This window comes from Euleptes europaea, chromosome 2, assembly GCF_029931775.1.
Source record: "Euleptes europaea isolate rEulEur1 chromosome 2, rEulEur1.hap1, whole genome shotgun sequence".
In the NCBI taxonomy this organism is placed as follows: Eukaryota; Metazoa; Chordata; class Lepidosauria; order Squamata; family Sphaerodactylidae; genus Euleptes; species Euleptes europaea.
Window position 1 is genome coordinate 66,954,069 of NC_079313.1, and position 19,607 is coordinate 66,973,675.

The window sequence follows — 19,607 nt, forward strand, 5'->3', positions numbered from 1 at the left end:
TACCAAGACCACGGTCGCACAGCCCGGATAACCTACAAGAACCAAAGAATTTCCACATTTGCCAGTGCAACAAATAACCCAGCAAACCTGTGTATTCTGTGTTGTTGTTTTTTAGTTGACGTATCATTCAAATCTGTAAGACCTTGACATTCCCTTAAGTGGAATTTACTTGAAGTATGCAGTAGAAAATAAAGGAGGAAGATACATGCTTAAGTTGTGAACCAGCGTAGTGTAGTGGTTAAGAGCGGCAGACTCTAATCTGGAGAACTGAGTTCGATTCTCCATTCTTCCATATGAAGCGCACTGGGTGACTTTGGGCTAGCCACGGTTCTCTCAGAACTCTTTCAGCCCACCTACCTTACAAAGTGTCTGTTGTGGGGAGTAATCCGCTTTGAGACTCCTTAAAGGTAGAGAAAAGTGGGGTATAAAAACCAACTCTTATTATTATTAATTAAATCTGGGCTTGTTTACATATTGGTTTCTTCTTGTTACCTTTGAACACCACTGTAGGTGTAGTTTCTGAGAGTAAATAACTGAATATCAGTGCACAATACTGTTAATAATAGTTATGTAATCTTGCATGAACCAAGGTATTTGGGATTTGTAGAATACTGTGATCATCTATAACATGTATAAGTTTCCTAAGCACATGTTTCTTCCTATATTTTTTTCTTTTGCATAATCAAAGTAAACTGAAAGAAGCTTTTAGTAAATGTTACGCTGTAGTACTAGATAACTTTATATGATTAGGTCATTCTGAATACTGGGCTGTTGTTTTTTAACTGCACATAGCACAAGAGCAGAATTGTAGAAGGGAAATATACAGCCCTTCAAATGGAAGGGTCAAAGGTGAACAGCTTTTATTAAGGTGAGCTGTTTAATTCATACATTAGACAGCAAGGAAGTGATTATGCTACTAGTGTTTTTAAAAATTTGAACTTCATTCTTTCATTCTTAATCCTCCTTATTGTGTTTATCTGTTAAGACAAAAACAGATGGCTTGCAGAAAATGGAACAACATCCATGCCTCAGTGCTCCTGTTCTTAATAGCAATGAGAATGAAGAAGAAAAAGCAGTGTTAAGAGGTCGGGCAGACCCTAATCTGAATGCAGTAAAAATTGAAAAATTATCAGATGATGAGGAGGTAGACATCACAGATGAAATGGATGAGCAGCTTTCTTATGCACTTCAACAAGAATTTGGGAAGTCTGAAGTATTAGATAGTGAAAAGAGTCCAGCTGAACAAACTATTTGGACGGAACCGATTTTGGATCCAACTGCTGTTCTAACTACAAGCAATATTACAAAGCCAGAACAAAGTGAAGCTGAAAGTCCAGGAAGTGCAGTTTTATGCTGTGAAAAAAATGATTGTGAACTTGTGAATTCAAATCATCCCAAGTGTGCCAGCTGGTTTTCTAATTCAGAGCCTTGTGGAGAACAGGGCGACTTGGCTGACAACAGCCTTCTTTTCCATTGTTCTGACCAAGTGGAAGAGGAGAACCAGATGGATGCGGAGGAGCTGAAGCCACCTGACCAAGAACTGGAAATGGATAAAAATATCATACTAGAAGAAGAAAAGCAAGCGATACCAGAATTTTTTGTGGGACGTCAGGCCAAAACTCCTGAACGCTACTTGAAAATTAGGAACTACATTTTAGATCAGTGGTAAGAATTTTTTGGAAAAAGTGTTCAATACTATTTTTAGTTTGGAAAAAAATATTCAGTAATATTAACTATATGCACAGCAAGTATATGAATGTTTGATCAAGTGTAAAGGAAGTATGTCAGTCTTCTAGATCAGTTATGGCGAACTTCTTTATTGATCCAAGATACTTAATGGTACCATCCCCCTGGAGTAATTTGAGTAGGGTCAGGCACCAGCTGGCATAAAATGGTACCTTGCCATATTTTTGGGTGTGGTCATGCCCAACACTGCTTTTTCACCCAAGTGGAGAGAAAAAGAGGGGCCATTACTCAGTGGGAGGAGAGTATCTCTTTGACATGCAGAAGGTCCCAGGGTCAATTCCTGGCATTTCCAGTTAAAAAAGGACCAGGTAGTATGTAATGGCCCTGACCTGGATGGCCCAGTCTAGCCTGATCTCATCAGATCTCAGAAGCTAAGCAGGGTCAGCCCTGGTTAGTATTTGGATGGGAGACCACCAAGGAATACCAGGGTTGCTGTGCAGAGGAAGGCACTGGCAAACCACCTGTGTTAGTCTCTTGCCATGAAAACCCCAAAAAGGAGTTGCCATAAGCCGGTTGCAACTTGACAGTACTTTACACACACACAGTATGTAATGTGTATACACCTGAGACTTCAGACAACTGCTGCCAGTCAGCATAGACAATACTGAGCCAGATGGTCCAGTGATCTTGCTCAATGTAAGACCACTTCATGTATGAAACCCCTTTCCCTCCCCATAGCTCTTCATGTATGTCCCAGTTGGTAGGCTGGATTTAGCCTGGAGACCACTGGTTAATTGCCCCTGTTAGCTATCATTAGTAGCATAGCATGAAAAATACTGTCAGTGCTTCAGTGTCAGACTTGGAATTTATCAGGGTTTGGGCACTCAGTTATTCAGGATCAGCTCAATAGACAAGTGGAGAGCATGTAATAAGGCTTTATGTACAATATCTTTGGAGAGAATCTGATCTTGCCATTCCCCAGCCTTTCAAGTTGTAGAGATACTTCTTTTGATTAATGCAAGAAACCTGGGGGTATGAAAATCATGGTTTTTTAATTCCTGATGTGCTGTGTTCATCTTGGCATCTTGAGGTGGCTTTGAATGTTATATAGAAGTGAGGGAATAACAAGTGGCTTCTGTTTACTCCTTTTGCATTTGTGCAAAATCTGAAGTTGGAACGGGTGCATTTTCCTGTCCAAGTGATGTTCGTGGTATTATGTTGATGTACTATCATATATCTCTCTGCTGGGGAAATGCTTGAGTTCTTCCTGCAGATGTTACACAGGAAATACAAGCCATGTGTGTTCTCTCCTCCTTTTCTCTGAAATGCTTAAATCGAGCAAGATTTAAGCATTTAGGCATACGCACAAAGGAACTGGGGGATGTGAGTACTAGGGGAAAAAATGGATGCACTTTGTAAAGAATTTTGGACACACCATCTGCCCTTTTCCTGGGATTCGACTTTCGAATGGAATTTGACCCCTTGCTGATAAATCCTGGGTTGAATTGGCAAAAGTTGCTGTTGATCCTATCTCTTGGATTCCGTGCCCTTCCGTTGATGAAGACTACCTGCATTTGACAGTGAAAGGCAAAAATACTTGGAAAGTCCATGCTACTGAACAAAAGACTGGCCGCTGCACCCTTTTAACATCGTGTTTCAGTCATAGTTTGCCACAAACAAAGGTTTATGCTTTCCCCCTGCAAACCAGGATTTTGAACAGTGGGTTAACAGTGGGAGGGAAAAACACGTCACAGTTTACCAGTTCAGATGTAAACAAACAAGGTTTGTTGTGAACCTTTCTAATTACTGGCTGTCACATGAAGGGAGGAGAAGTGAGTACAAGAGCCTGAGAAAATTCTTCAAGCTCTTTGGTGTAGTAATAGCAAGCCATTGTTTATCATTACATCTTAAGCCTGCCATTGTCTTAACTCCCGTCATGTTAATAGAGCTGAAATTGCTTATGTGGTTTGTAGATAATTTTGAAAACGTACCTGAAAAGGCTGCAATATACAAATTAATGTATTGACTCATCTCACTGTGTGGCATTTACTTCCCAGTTTGTCATTTTAAAAGATCTTACATGCATAAGCATTCTTTAAGAACATCCAGCCTGTTACAAAAATCATTGCTGAGCAATTGGTTTGTTTGTGTTGAGCTTTCATATCATTTGTGTGTTGGGGGGAGGAGAATCCGCTAAGCTTGCAAAACATTTTATTAAATAAATATGTAAAAAAGCAAATCTAATCAATAAATTCTAAATTACAACATATGAGATTTTGTAATTTAATGAATGAATCCTGGATACAGTTAATTTATAACAGTTGCTATGACTGTATGGTACTGTGCATAAAGGGAATCCTGTCTTTATTATTATAACAATACCGTGAGCAAATTTTCCTGTCATGTTCAGGCATCATTTATATTTTTACCTTTTTGTTTGTGGTGGTCTAATTCTAGGGAAAGAATCAAGCCAAAATACCTGAACAAAACATCAGTACGCCCAGGATTGAAGAACTGTGGTGATGTAAACTGCATAGGCCGGATACACACATACTTGGAATTAATAGGAGCAATTAACTTTGGCTGTGGTAAGAAGGCAGCTGTAATTTGTTCAAATATTTACTGTATTTGCACCCCACTTTTTGATAAGACCCCTAAAAATAACTCACACTATGGACATATCACATTACAGCATCTTACAGTTTTAAAATTAGACCATAATGGGCCCGTAAGAGTGAGGGCCTGGAGCTGGAGGGGATAATTTTAAAATTCTGACTTTTCAAAAAGGAGGTGCTGAGTGTTGTGGTGGTGGACTATGATCATTCCAGCTGTTACAGGAACAGATTAGACTATCTTTGTCTGGCTTTTTCTTCTGTTCATATCTTCTACCCCAATTTCAGCCTAAGTATATCAAATGTAAAAACATGTGTTTAAGTCAGCCATACATGGTTATACCAGATGCAGTCTATTGAAATGAATGGGCTTAGACCGAACTAACTTTACATAGTATTGTACTTCCCTTGGTTCCTCAGACGAGACCCAGGTTATGATGGTGGTAGTTTATTGTTCCATCACTCTTTCGAAGATCTCACGGTGGAGAACATAATCTCCCAGTATACCTCATTCAGTACCACTATATAAGTAGCACCCTCTGATTTGATTGTGTCTACTTGATTGTAATGGCCTTTGGCTATATACAACAAATCTGTACCTACCTATATAAGTAGCACCCTATTTTGCTTGTGGTTTTGTGCTAGGTAAAGGTACAAGAGATTTCTAATTGATTTACTTCTAACAGCAAAGGTTTCCCAACCACCATCAAGGCAAAAAAGAAGTTTAAAAATTTAAAAAACAAAAATGTGGGGAAATCCCCCCATTGCCTCCAAGAGGGCTAAGTCACCCAAAAAAGTGGTGCAGCTCTGCTGCAGTGCGAGGGGGCGTTCCCAGGGTGAAAGGGGTGAGGAAGCTGCCTAATGGTAGCTCCTTTCCCAGGAACGCGCCCCCCACACACGCTTGTGCGGGCTTTCACTTTTGTGAAAGCCCTGACGGTATTGCTGCGGTAGCGGACAGCGGCTCCTGGACGCTGGTGTGTTTGCACTGGTGTAGGTGCCACCTTATTCCATGATAAGGTGGCACCTACGCCAGCATGAGGTCATGCCAGCTCCTAAGGAGCTTTGCCCCCCCTTCAGGAATGGGCTTTGAATATTACTGTGACATGCAGTTTTGAACTAGAGCCCACTTAATCAAATGTAAGAAATATATCCTCCATTGGTAGACATATGTGTGTAAATATAAATATACAAAGGTAGGCACAGGGCTATAGACAGATATATTGAGAAACAGACTGTGCTAACTGAGTAGGTGATTCACTGGGAATCATCAGGGGTGATACAAAAAAACCTGAGGAGTTACCAGAATCTTTGGTGGAAGGGGGAGGGCATTTTTGGCCGGATCAATTAGGCTAGAAAGAGCTGTGGCTTATATAATTGATATAAATAATTGATATGAATGTAGAGGCTTATAAGCTAATGAATGATGTGAAGGAAATGAAGAGTCGGTTTTTTTCTGCTTCATGTCTACTGTTTATCCATAGTGAAATTGATTGGCAGTAGGCTCAGGACAGCCACAAGGAAGTTATACATCACATGCTGCACAATTAATGTATTGAATAAACTACCATAAGAGGTGACATCTGCTGGTTCATAACACTTTAAAAAGCGGTTAGACAGATTCACCCAGGAGGACATGTCTATCAGTGGTCATTAGCTGTGATGGCTAAATAGAACCTCCAGGTTCAGAGGCAGTATACATCTGAATGCCAGTTGTTAGGGGCCACTGTGAGTGGGTGGATGGTGCCTTTATTCCCTGCTCATGGCGTTCCCAGAACCATTTGGCTGGCCAGTGTGAGAAATAAAATAAGTTATAAAATATAATTAAGCGATTACCCTGTTTTCCTCTGCATCTTTAAGTATGCTCTGTGTGTGTGTGAAGTGCCATCAAGTCACAGCTGATTTATGGCGACTCCATAGGGTTGTCAGGGAAAGTGAAAAGCAGAGGTGGTTTGCTATTTCCTTCCACTGCGAAGTCTTCTTTGGTGGTCTCCCATCCAAATATCGACCCTGCTCAGCTTCCTGAGATCTGACATGATCAGGGTATACTATACCAATTCTCCACAGAGCATACAAGTGACTTTTCACATCTTCCCAATCTTTTCTTCCCTTTACATTGTTATCAGCTTTCTTTTTTATTTTAAGTGAGTAGAAATATTTTGAAGTATTTTTTTCAATTAAGTACTTTTGAAAGGGACTGATGTCTCACTTCATTCAGTCGGACTCGTTCCTAGGTAATTTTTGTCTCATCTGTATTCAGGTTATAGAGTGCTTCAGTATCCTGGCTAGGTCCCTGAGGAGTCTTTCTGATTCCTCTTGCTTGTTTCTTTTTGCACCATACCTGTTGCAATCTGCACAGTGTAAATCATAAGTAAAATCTGTTTAATGGTTCTGTCCTCTATCCATTTCTGTTTCTTACCTAATGAACAATTATTCTACTCGTGACATCAGGAAGCCATTTATTTTGTTATGATATTTGGTTTGAATCAGGGTCATATGGGTCAGCCCAGATGGAATCTTTGGGAGCCTGCAGTGGCTCTCAGCAGCCCTGTACTTCTCATTGCTTCAGTATCTTCTCCCCCCCCCCTTCTTTCAAAACAACAAAGGAAAAAACTTAAAACCCAGCAACTAAATAAGATTTTTAAAAAAAGGATATATATAAAGGCAAACATATAACAACAATGGTGGCAGATCTACACATAAGATCTACACATAAGTTTCTATAAACTATTTCCAAATATCTAAATGTAAGTCCATGCACAATTGCTGTCTATATTCCATGTGTTCAAATATTGATAGAGTTCTAAGGTCCTCAATCCATTGATTTACTGAAGATGGGCTTTTATCTTTCCAGTGTTGTAATACGAGTCTTTTAGCTGCAGTAAGAGCAAATAGTTTAAAAGTACATAAGCATCCTCAAAAATCAATGAAAATTCAAATACAAAATTGATACGAGTAATAACTTCTTCCCAGAAAAACCAAATGACTGGACATTCCCAAAGCATACATTTAAAGGGCCAGCAATTAGACACTTTACGCAATCCATTACTAAAGAGTCGCTGTGGGGTCCAGTGTATCCTAAACATTTTTTCGCTGAGTAAGTCTCAAGATCCATGGCAAGAGATTCAACTGTGTATAACATGTTCAAGCCAGTTTCCTCTGATAGACCCCTTCATGCTTCCCCTGCCCCTCATTGGGTTGAAATTCAGAACAACAACAGACTCTGAGCTGAAGCCAGTATTATGATTGTGGTCAAATGCATAATGAGGAACCAGGTGCAGGAAGTTGTTTTGACTGAGCTGAGAATTTGGCATGAGTCTTAATTCATCAGTACGAGAAGTGGGAGACCTTATCTCTCTGCCTTGCATTGAACATATGTTGATGTTCACAATTTCTTTTCTGAAAATCCAACCACCTATTTGACATTATATGGGCCTGAATGAATTTCTGGGTGAATAAATGAATTTGAATGCTTAGGTTTTTATAACTACTTTTCTTAATGGGGATAAATGAGGTTTGTTTGAGTAGAATTTTAATGAACTGAATGAAAACTTAAATATGCTGAAATATAATCTAGTAGACAGTATAATGTAGTCTAGAGGATGCTGTTCTATAATATGCTTGCTTCTGTTATTTTCTTCTGATTGTTTCTTCCTGTTCTCCTTTAGATTGTCCTTCATTCCCCTGCCAGCTCGCTCCCTATAGCCTTCAAGCATTCTAAGAGAGTAGTAGTGTGAGAGGCCCTATACTTAGAATCCATTACATTGTAAAATTTTCCTCATGAATGACATATGAAAGGCATAAGAAAAAATAAGAAAGTTGTCCAAACAAAATGGGGGAGGGGGATATTTTACTCCACCTAACAAGTATTGATCTATTGTCCACTTTTTATCCCTGTCTCTTAGAATTCAGTACATTTGTTGGTGTGTATGAGAGTGAAGTTGCCTTTTTGCTTGGATCTGAATGAGCTTCAGATAGAATTGTCACTTCTCTTGTTCATTTTTCTAGAGCAAGCCGTGTATAACAGACCACAGTCTGCTGATAAAATACGACCCAAAGAGGGCAAGGACACTATAGAAGCCTATCGGCTTGTGCAACGGCTACAGTCTATGGTAAGATAAGCATCAGTGGACACAACCCTAAAAGTTTCGCTTTACTTTTTAAATTAAATGTTTCCTTCATTGTAGTTTTTTGGTTCTTATATAAGTTCCATTTCTGTGTGGTTTACTCTAGCAACAATTTATTATTGATGAGATGACAAATGGGAACACATTTTTTTCTGCTTAACAACCTTTCTAGATTAAATATGTTTTGAAATTCTACACATACAGTGGTACTAATCTTGCCTAGGGATTAATGAGTTTTTGCTTCTAGAAGGAGGGAGGTGATTGGTTGCTCCTGTGGTTGATATCCTGAGCTCCACTGGCCCTTGTAGGTGTGGCCTCAGCAGTTGGGGCGGGGGGTGCTTGATTTTTCACTTCAGTTGGTGCCTATGGGCTATGCCGTGTTTTTCGTGGCATAGCTTTACGCCTCTGATGGGGTGTTCCCAGGCTGAAAGAGCTTTGGGAGCTGACTGAATGCAGCCAGGCCCCCAGGCCTGCCCACAATGACACCGGCGCAGGGGCCTCTGCCGCACTGATGGGGGGCCACTGTGGAGCTGTGTTGTTGCACGAAAGTGGTGTAGGGTGCCTGCGCCAGCGTAACACTGAGCCTTATGCCGACGTATCTCCGAGATACCCCGCGGTAACGCTCCCTGAGCGCTGCCCCTCTTAGGATTGCACTGTTAATTTTGCAATGTGCAATATCATAAACCTTGAGGGAGTCCAAAGTAGGAAATGAGCATGGAGCTGGATTTGGGGGCTCCCTCTGTATTGCATCAACACTCTACAATGGTTGTGTGTATTGCTCCTGCCTATTAAAATATATTGAATGTCTTTGAATGCATATATTAATGTATTTATGCTTGCTACAGCGTACCAGGAGACGCCGAGTCAGAGACCCTTGGGGAAACTGGTGTGATGCCAGAGATTTGGAAGGACAGACGTTTGAGGTAATATGACTTTAAACGTCTATAGTACTAACTGAAAACTTCATAAAGTTCACTTCTAGGTAATGCTTCATGTATGTTTTTGCTGTTCAGAATATTCTATTCTGGCCAAATCACATTCTGTGCAAAGTAGACTTAATTTCTATGCTTAGAATAAACAATGTGAACAAATGGTAGTTGTGCAAAAGGCTAATTCTGCATAATGTTGAATATGCATGCTCCAGATTTTGTTGTATTCTTGTGCCTTAAAACTCAACAGCTATTACTGGGAAATCATAGATTTAATCCTTTTAATCTAGTTATTTTCAGCCTGGAGTTGATATGTTCACTTGCTATGTGAATTACCTTACGTACTTCCTTTGTATGGTTTCAGTTGTGGCATTAAAGTGTTTAAGATGGAGACAGTGATAGTGAATATTTTATATGTTGCAGTATAGGGAGACACTGGGGTACCTGAAATGCTATAGATAGTGCCATGATATTTTTTATATAAGCCATATATTTCTTCACTTTCTGGCAGCCATTGTTATATTTGCATGCGTGCTCAGTCTCATTTGTTCTTCAGCCCTGTTTAATTGACTTAACAGTCAAAGCAGTTTTGTGTTAGACCTTCATGTTTTGTACCATCAGAATACCACGTATTGCCAGAGGGCTGTTGCCACTTTGTGCTCTTTGTGAGCTTGCCTGGCCATAGAATCATAGAGTTGGAAGGGACCATCAGGGTCATCAAGTACAACCCCCTGCACAATGCAGGAAATTCACAACCAGCTCCCGCCCACACCTAGTGAGCAGAAGATGGCCAAGATGCCCTCCCTCTCATCATCTGCCTAAGGCAGTGGTTCCCAACCTTTTTTTGACCAGGGACCACTAGGACTTTTTTGTTCGGTGCATGGACCCCAAGGTGCAAAATAAAAATTCTGAGAATTTGAAAATAAACTTTAATCATAACTGTTAGTTAAACATTAAACTTAGAATAATATTTGAATATATATATTTTTATAATAGAGAACTTTTAATTGAAAATATTAATTTATTATGGGTTTATAACTTTGTTTCGTGGACCTTAATTTAGTTCTCGCAGACCCCTGGGGGTCCATGGACCCCCGGTTGGGAACCAGTGCCCTAAGGTCACAGAATCAGCATTGCTGACAAATGGCCATCTAACCTCTTCTTAAAAACCTCCAGGGAAGGAGAGCTTACCACCTCCCGAGGAAGCCTGTTCCACTGAGGAACCGCTCTAACTGTTAGAAAATTCTTCCTAATGTCTAGATGGAAACTCTTTTGATTTAATTTTGTGAATGACGAAGTAGCTAGACCTTATGGTCTGGCGCAGCATGGTAGTTCTTAATATTCTTAGTACCTCAAGGCAGTAGCTAGGGAAGCAGGACAGACCCAACAAGTGTGTCATTTTTGGAAGGTGGCAAAATGTTATGCTTTTCTGGAATTTAGAGAAATAGTCACTGAATAGCCAGCGGGAAGCAAGGAAAGGTTTTCTAACGGACGGGTCCGGTTCTCATTCACATTGGGGTCATAGTGCATCCCTGCAGCTACCATGCACCTGGTGCAATCCTATTCTAAAACTGACCCCCGTTTAATCATGGCAGTGGTGCCGTCCAGCCCAGTTCAGTGTATTTATGCCGTGATCTAAATGAGCTGAAGTGTTGGATTGTAGCCTCAGTGTTTTCAGCTAGATGTTCACCTGATCAATTTGCCTAATTAAGGTTTCCTTTTTAGCATCTCTCTGCAGAAGAGTTAGCTAAGAGGCGAGAAGATGAAAAACACAGACCACCAAAAACATCTAAAGGACTAAGACATAGCAAAAGGTTTACATTTTAAATATATCTATGATATATCTTAAAAGTAGTGCTTAACTAGCTTCTATGTCTTCATGCAAGAACGTTCCTATCAGGATTGTGTATAGTGTAAATATTGATTATTTACAATGCAGTCTCACAGTGCAGAGTTAACACTGTTTTTAAGCCCATTGACTGCATGGTTAGACTTAATTTTTAATATTAAGTTCAAATAAAAAATGTTGTTGCAATTTAGGCCCAATAGGCCAAATACATATGGTCTTGTATTGGTCATTTATGAGTGTATTATCAGCTTGGATTGGGGCCGCCTCTCCTGGTATACCCCCCAAAGAGCACTTCACTCGGCTGGAGAACATCTACTGGTGATCCCTGGCCCCAAAACTATCTGGCGGTCCTCAACCAGGGCCAGGGCCTTTTCTCTGGCCCTGGCTTGGTGGAACGCCATGCCCAGCAAGATTTGGGCTCTGGGATTTAAAACAGTTCTGCGGGGCCTGTAAAACTGAGCCATTCCACCAGGCATATGGTTGAAGGCAGTGACAGTATTTCATGGTTAAATTCTATGTAATATATAAAGATTTAAAATGATTTTAGGATGAAGTTAGTCACTCTGAGCCTGGCTTCGGCTGGGAAAGGGCGGCCTATAAATGAAATGAAATAAATAAATAAACTTGGCTTGATATCTTTATAACAGTTTATACTGGTAGTTTTGTATGTAGTATGTAGTATGTATTCCAGTGTTTTTTTTAAAAAAACTTATTGTGTACACTATATAATACATATAATTATTTTGTTATAGATTTTATAGTTTCAGGCTCAACCTTTGAGGCTCCCTGCAATTTAGTTTTATACTAACACAAATGTACACATTTGAATAAGTCCCTGAGAAGAAGATTTGCAGAGTAACAGCATTTACAGGAATTAAACTATGGGACCTGGATGGCCCAGCCTAGCCTGATCTCATCAGCTCTTGGAAGCTAAGCAGGGTAGCCCATGGTTAGGATTTGGATGGGAAAACAGCAAAGAAGGCCAGGGTTGCGATTCAGAGGCAGTGTATGACAAACCACCTCTGTTCATCTTTTGTCTTTAAAACCCTATGGGGGTCGCCATAAGTCGGCTGCAACTTGATAGCATTTTCCACCACGACCACCCACCGAACTGTGGGAGGAAACTATGTGACTTTTATATGTTGTTTTGCAAATTAATTTTAGATTTTTAGATAAATTTTCTTTTGTTTTATAGTTCATTTGATCCCTTTCAGCTGATCCCTTGCTGTTCCTTCACAGAACAAAAGCCAGTAAGTATGGTTTAATAATAACCATAGCGCACCTTTTTGTTCTCTTAAGTGATCTTTCTTGATCATTTTTATCTTTTCAGGAACCATTCCAAGTAACAATAGCACCAGAGGCGCTTCTGATTATGGATTTGGTAAGTGCTAATATCAAATTCTTTTCCACTTGTTTCAATTTTCTCAATTTGGAGCCAAAAGAAATGCTATGTTCAACTCAGAGCCAAACAGAATTGGGCTCTGCCCTTATTGCTGCTGTGAATGTGCGATTGTCCCCTTTTGCTGTGTCTGCACATATGCCTTGGACTGTGCTGTCTCTTTGAAACTGGTAGGTCTATTTTCTAGCTTAACCAGCACATGGTTAAATCCTTAGATTTATTCTGCTGATTTCTCTGCTATCTCTGTATCCCATCTACAGTCCACTCTGAGTAGTGTATGGGGGGGATCCCCAGCATACTGTTAGCTGTATTGTTGAGGGACACACTTGCACAAAGGTCAAACTGCAATGGGTGTGTGCATTAAGGGCTCTCAAGTCACTTCAGACTTAGTCCATCTCCCAGCGCAAGTCATCCATCCAGGCAACCAAGGCTGTTTCAGTCCCATGACCAGGCCTGAAACCAGATTGGGAGCAGAGGGTAGAATTGGAGGTAAATTTGAGTTAGCCTCCTTCCACTGCATGACTTAGGTTTTAGCTGGCGTGTTTTGGTGTACTAAGTAAAAAACTGGTTGAACAGTGTGTATATGTGGAACACTTGAAGCTGCCTTAAACCAAGTTAGATCATTGGCCTGTCGAAGTCAAGTCTTGTCTACTCTTGACTGGCAGCATCCACTCAGGATCTCATATAGAGGCTTTCCACTTCCTCTACTACCTTATTCTTTTAAGTGGAAATGCCAGGGATTGAACCTGGGACTTTCTGCATGCAAAGTAAGTACTGTATCTCTAAGCCATGGTTCCTCCCTCTTTGTGTGTGTGTGTGTGTGTATGCACACAGCTGGTAACAAAAGCTCTTGGGTGCAAGACTGCAGATTGTCATCTTAGCCTTTATATAATGATTTTTACCCTGAACTTCTCTGGGGGAGCAGTGGACTTGGAAGAGAGGCAGCCATACATTGTTTCTACTACATAAAACCAAGAATTCTAATTAAGTAATATTTTTCTTCTGTTTTTAGCATGCTCATGTTTCAATGGCAGAAGTAATAGGTCTGCTAGGTGGAAGATATTCTGAAACTGATGGAATAGTTGAAGTAAGTGGCATACCTATTTAATAAGAGCTCTTAATCCCGGCTACCCTGGGCACAAATACTGTATCAGGCCAGGTGGAGAGTTGTTCCTTGTTGTGCCCTGGTACACTGAATATCCTTGCACCAAGAGAAGAAAAGAAAAGCAGTGCTGTGTCTTAGGGAGATTCCTCTGTGTGCTTGTGCTGCACCTGTGGTAGATTCATGCATATAAAAGTTGTAGGGAATACTTCAGTAAATTTACTATTCAAGGAGATACTGATTTTGGAATTCTGTATTGTACTTAAATATTAAATCATTGCTGAATTGTAATGCAATTGTATAACCCTCTTTATTTATTCATTACAGATCTGTGTAGCAGAACCATGCAATAGCCTCAGTACAGGCTTACAATGTGAGATGGATCCTGTATCTCAAACTCAGGCATCAGAAACGCTTGCTGCTAGAGGTTACAGTATTATTGGATGGTATCATTCCCACCCTGCTTTTGACCCTAATCCTTCAATACGAGATATTGATACACAGGCTAAATACCAGGTAAATATTCTTTGTGCAAGTGAAAATAAGTAAGGGTATAAGTTAAAGCCTTTGAAAGCATTACCCAATCAATTTATTGCCAGTTAATTTAATCTGAATAATGAAATAGCAAATACAATGTGCAGTCTTTAGGTATAGATGGGGTTCATCTTCAATCTTCTGTGCAGGCACACATTGGGACTGCGCATGAGCAGGCCTGCCACGGAAAGATCTTCTCACTTAAAAGTCCACTAGGGGATGCCTGAGCCTTCATCAGAACCATTGCAAACATTTCCTGCCTAAACAATCACATGATCTGATGGAGCGGCGCCCCCTTTCCCTAAGTTCCTTCTTCACCGTTGACGGAGTAGGTGTCTCTTAAGCAGTTCTTGTTACATATCTCAGAAAGTTTTTTGGAATTGTTCTGTGGTGTTTTCCTTCAGTCAACACTCCAGTGACTATTCTCATAGTTCTAGGAGCATTTGAATGTTTTTTTTTTCATTGATCCGTTCCTTTAGAAAAGAAGATTTCTCTGTCAAACCCCCCCCCCCCCCAAGTACGATTCTGAATGGTGCAGAAAAGCCTCTTTTAAAAGTGTTTCCCGTGTGGGGGGAAATGACACAGACTGATGACCGTAGTCTGTTTATTGTATCTGGGTGAGGGTCATAATGCTGCCAGGTGTAAAACTTGCCAACAGCTTACACCTGAGGTCTGCAGTGACAGGATATCAAAATTAAAGACTGCCCTTTGGGAAAAGGCATTACTGTCTTCTGAGTCACCTCTAAATCTCAGCCTGCCCCACATAAATCTTCAAAGCCACCTTCAGTGGTGTTGACCAAGTCTGCCCACTGGTTTCGAGGCCAGAATCAGAATAGATCCACTCTCTTACGGTTCCGTTAAACTTGTTGGAACCTCGGCGAAAAAGGCTAGGAGCAAAACAAAACACAAAAACCATTCTAAATTGAATCTGAATCTGCATCATTCATGGTCGGTTCCAGCCCTGGAGCTGCTGCCTGAATCAGAGTAGATACCCTCACCATTTCCAGGGACACCTTCCATTAGATCTGTGTCACCAGTCCTTTCTTTATCAGAAGGGGAAGTAGAACCAGATCAAATACCTCTTCCGGATCCAAGAGTCTCATCTTGTACCCACCCTATCAGTTCTGTGGCCACCCAATTTTCCTTCAGTGCTTTGGCCGTACTTCACATCATCCATATATCTGCAAAACTGGGATAATTACACCAAATTGGTTCGAAGTCTGGATCCAAAGCATTTTTCTGTGCGTCCAAAGAGACCATCAGTCCCAGGAACTACGATGGCACCACCAACCATGGAGCTAACGTTTTGTGCAGTGAGGAACTCGGGGATGAACCCACTGTCAGATCCAAGGGGAGATCAGAGGTGCCTTCAGACCCCTCTCCTGACGCAAGGGTAGGAGACATTCCCTTAACACCATCATTTGAGAATCTCTAATTGTACCTCGAACAAATGCTGTGCACGGCCAGGGAGGAAGAGAAGAAATTAGGTGCACTGGGAAGGAAAGTATATTCATCTTCTGCAGCCTTCTTCAGAGGTATCCCAATCCAACAGATCACACTAACAACAAAGGGGGGGAAATGTAACCCTAAAAATAACAGAATTAAGTACCCAAAGGTCAAGAAAAAATCAACATTCAGGGCCAAAGATTATACAGTGTAAAAGTTGTATCAGTACAAAATATGTTTATATTTATTACAGGCTAAAATCAACAAGGCCCTGTAATAGCCTACCAAACCAACATATTCATGTAAACATACAACACAAATGGATGTACCATCACAGAAATAGACTTTGACCAAATGCGTTTCGGCCAAATGTCCTTCAGTGGTCAAAACAATCTCAATTCGGGCGCTATATTCCCATTCATGGGGTTTCCTCATCAGTTAAGAGCCAACTGTGCAGTGGCGTGTGAATTTTTGTTTCTCGCTGTGGCCTGCGCTTACCGAATGCGCCAAGCGGGTTAGCTTGAAAAAAGCACATGGGGTGATTTACTGACTGGCCCAACTCTGGTTACAGCTGCTCACCATGAAGATGTCTGACTTTGAAACCTCATGTCACATCCTGAAACATGGCAACTTGAAACGGGGATACACCTGCATGTGGAAAAGATGGAACATGGGAACCGCCTCCAACTGTGTCCTACCACTTAAGGAACGGAAGAAGAAAAAAATTGAAAACCCAACCCAGGAGACAACTGCTTAAATTCAAATGCAATAATCAGATTATTGTAATAACATCACATTTTTTAATAAAAATAGCAAAAGCAATCACAATTCCAGACTACAAATCAGCCAGATGACATCACTCCCTAGTTTTCTATATTGAGGAAGTGTAAAATGTATCATAAACTTGAATACTTTATAATTGCTCCAGACTTTGAGACATCTTTATGACTAAGATATTTTAAGAACTTTATGGCTAAAATATAACATCTCATTTAAGAGGGAAACATGGGGATTAGTTGCCCATTTGTAATGGAAGCATAAAACAGATGAAGTTTTGCAGAACACAACGTACCAACAGTCATAAAGATTTTTAAAAAGTCGTGTACTTTTGTAGTCTGGAATTGTGATTGTTTTGACCACTGAAGAAGGCCATTTGGCTGAAACGCATTTGGTCAAAGTCTATTTCTGTGATGGTAGGTCCCTTTGTGTTGTATGTTTACATGACTATGTTGATTTGGCAGGCTATTGCAAGGCCTTATATATGTTATTGATTTTAGCCTGTAATAAATATGTACATATTTTGTACTGATATAACCTTTTCATGATATAATCCTTTGGCCTTGAATGTTGATTTTTTTTCTTGACCTTTGGGTACTTAATTCTGATCCAAGAGATCTACAGAGCTGTGATGTGGTCTTCTGCTGATAAGTTTGTGAAACACTACACCTTAAGCCTGGATGCAAGAAAGGAGTCATCAGTTGGGAAAGTGGTGCTCAGGCACAGATGTGGGAGAAGGAGTGGCTGGGATGGGGGGGAGGCGGTGAGTGTGTGCCATGCGTGCATGCATGCACTGGAGCCAGACGCTGTAGGCCCCAGGGGCAGTTGCCACAACGCTGCCACTGCTTGCCTGCCCCCTAGCTTCGCTCACAACTGCTGTAGGCATGGTGCACGTGACAAGGAAGGGTGGGCACACCAGCCGGGCCACAAGCGGGCAGCTGCACCTGTGCCACGGTAGTGATGCTCCTCTTCTCCATGCCCATGCAGGCAGCCTCTCCTTGCGCCTGGGGTGCTTGCCCCCTCAGATTACCCCCCCAGATTACCCCCCCCCAGATCAAGCCCTGATGCTCCTCTTCTCCATGCCCGTGCAGGCAGCCACTCCTTGTGCCTGGGGCGCTTGCCCCCTCAGACCCCCCCCCAAGATCCAGCCCTGATGCTCCTCTTCTCCATGCCTGTGCAGGCAGCCTCTCCTTGCGCCTGGGGCGCTTGCCCCCTCAGACCCCCCCCCCAAGATCCAGCCCTGGTGGTACTGCAGTCTGTGTTCTGGTGAAATGATTCTCAGAACTCTTCCCATCACTTTGGTGAATAGTTTGCTAGAATCCCAATGTGGAACTGCACCGAAGACTGAAGATGAAAACAGGGTTGCACTTACCTGTAACTGCCGTTCTTTGAGTGTCTTCTGTGCAGACACACATTCCGTCTCACCTGCCCTGCTGCAAACTCTAAGTATATTTTTGCTTGTGGCTGCTCAGGTGGAAGTGACGGAAAGGGTGTGCCGTTCCATCAGATCATGTGATTCTTTAGGCAGGAAATGGTTGCAGTGGTTCTGATGAAGGCTCAGGCATCCCCTAGTGGACCTTTAAACGAGAAGATCTTTCCGTGGCAGGCCTGCTCATGCGCAGTCCCAGTGTGTGCCTGCACAGAAGACTGAAGATGAACAGCAGTTACAGGTAAGTGCAATCCTGTTTTATGAAGCAGATTTGTATCTGTTTTACATAGCCTTCACTAGAAAGAGATTAACAAACCATATTTTTCCCTCATGTAGAATTATTTCTCCAGAGGTGGCTCCATGTTTGTTGGAGTGATCATAAGTCCATTTAATCGAAATAACCCACTGCCATATTCCCAAATTACATGTCTGGTAATCAGTGATGAGAGTAGTTCTGATGGCTCCTATCGTAAGTATTTTTACAAGCTTTTCCTAAACTTCCTGTTACTCTTTTTCATCATTTGAGGACGTATTTCAAAGTTACACTTTGAAATACGTCCTCAAATGTTAGTCACTGTACTTGAATGATACTCTGTAATTAAATGTTGAGATATTTACTATGTAAATGTTTGGGAAATATACAATCCTTGAACTTCCCAGTTTTTGTGGCTCTGTTACTCATGAAAAAACAAAATTATTTTTAGAAATGGAAGAAAGTGGTGGTGATCAACAGTGCAGTCGAATTGAGGGTTCATCCGATACAGAATGTTAGGAACATAGGACTAACTGACTTGTAAAGGATTCAGGAACTGAGAGCATACCCCTCCCTGTTCGTGTAATTTCCTTTTCCTCCCGATTCTACCCAGGTTTCCTCAAGGAAGTATATCCATGTTGGTATGAATTACCATCGCCCTGACCTGGATGACCCAGGCTAGCCTGATCTCGTCAGATCTCAGAAGCTAAGCAGGGTCAGCCCTGGTTAGTATTTGGATGGGAGACCACCAAGGAATACCAGGGTTGCTGTGCAGAGGAAGGCACTGGCAAACCACCTCTGTTAGTCTCTTGCCATGAAAATCCCAAAAAGGGGTCGCCATAAGTCGGCTGCGACTTGACGGCTCTTTACACACACACACACAAATTACCATCAGCAGTAGTTGCACGTAACAGCTGGAGAAGTAGAGTGCGTGAATTCAAGGCCTATTCCCTACAGACCCTTGGTTCTGTTAGGTCCAAACCCAGTGTGTAGTTTGGCTTGTGTTTACTTGCTACTACTTTCCGCAGTCCTTGATCTAGAGTGCAAATTATCCTTTATCCGAAAAACAATGAAAAAGACTTATCTGTGTACCTGAAATAGTATAAATGTAATAAGTAATTTTTCTGACTGAATAATTTGTTAAGCATAAATCATGCAAAGCCTCAGCCTTGAGGTAATCTTGTTAAACGAGAACAGTTGAGCTTTAAAAATAGAAAATTAATTCTATGGGTTAGGGTAGAATGTAAGTATTAAAATGTCACAGATGATGTCTACCCTTTTATTTTCAATAGTGTGTGTGTTGAAACATTTTTAATCTGCATTTTGATCAAACATCCCCACAGTTTACTTAACAGTACAATAAAGGTAAATACATAATTAGTGTGTGTGCCTAGTGTGACTACTTTTTCTGTGAATCATGAAACCCCAAACCATATCAGAAGCTGTTCTGAAGGTTCTCCCAGTTGT

At 41.2% G+C, this 19,607-nt stretch overlaps 1 protein-coding gene across 2 annotated transcripts in view; it reads left to right on the forward strand.

Moving 5' to 3' along the window:
- MYSM1 (Myb like, SWIRM and MPN domains 1) overlaps positions 1-19,607 on the forward strand; it is a 30,546-nt gene that overhangs the window by 8,641 nt on the left and 2,298 nt on the right. For both annotated transcript variants that reach the window (XM_056845672.1, XM_056845673.1), the window contains 10 exons: positions 986-1,665; positions 4,144-4,274; positions 8,304-8,407; positions 9,268-9,345; positions 11,077-11,165; positions 12,396-12,450; positions 12,531-12,581; positions 13,612-13,686; positions 14,029-14,217; positions 18,224-18,356. In XM_056845672.1, the coding sequence (XP_056701650.1) occupies positions 986-1,665; positions 4,144-4,274; positions 8,304-8,407; positions 9,268-9,345; positions 11,077-11,165; positions 12,396-12,450; positions 12,531-12,581; positions 13,612-13,686; positions 14,029-14,217; positions 18,224-18,356 (1,585 nt within the window). The remainder of the gene's footprint in view (positions 1-985; positions 1,666-4,143; positions 4,275-8,303; positions 8,408-9,267; positions 9,346-11,076; positions 11,166-12,395; positions 12,451-12,530; positions 12,582-13,611; positions 13,687-14,028; positions 14,218-18,223; positions 18,357-19,607) is intronic.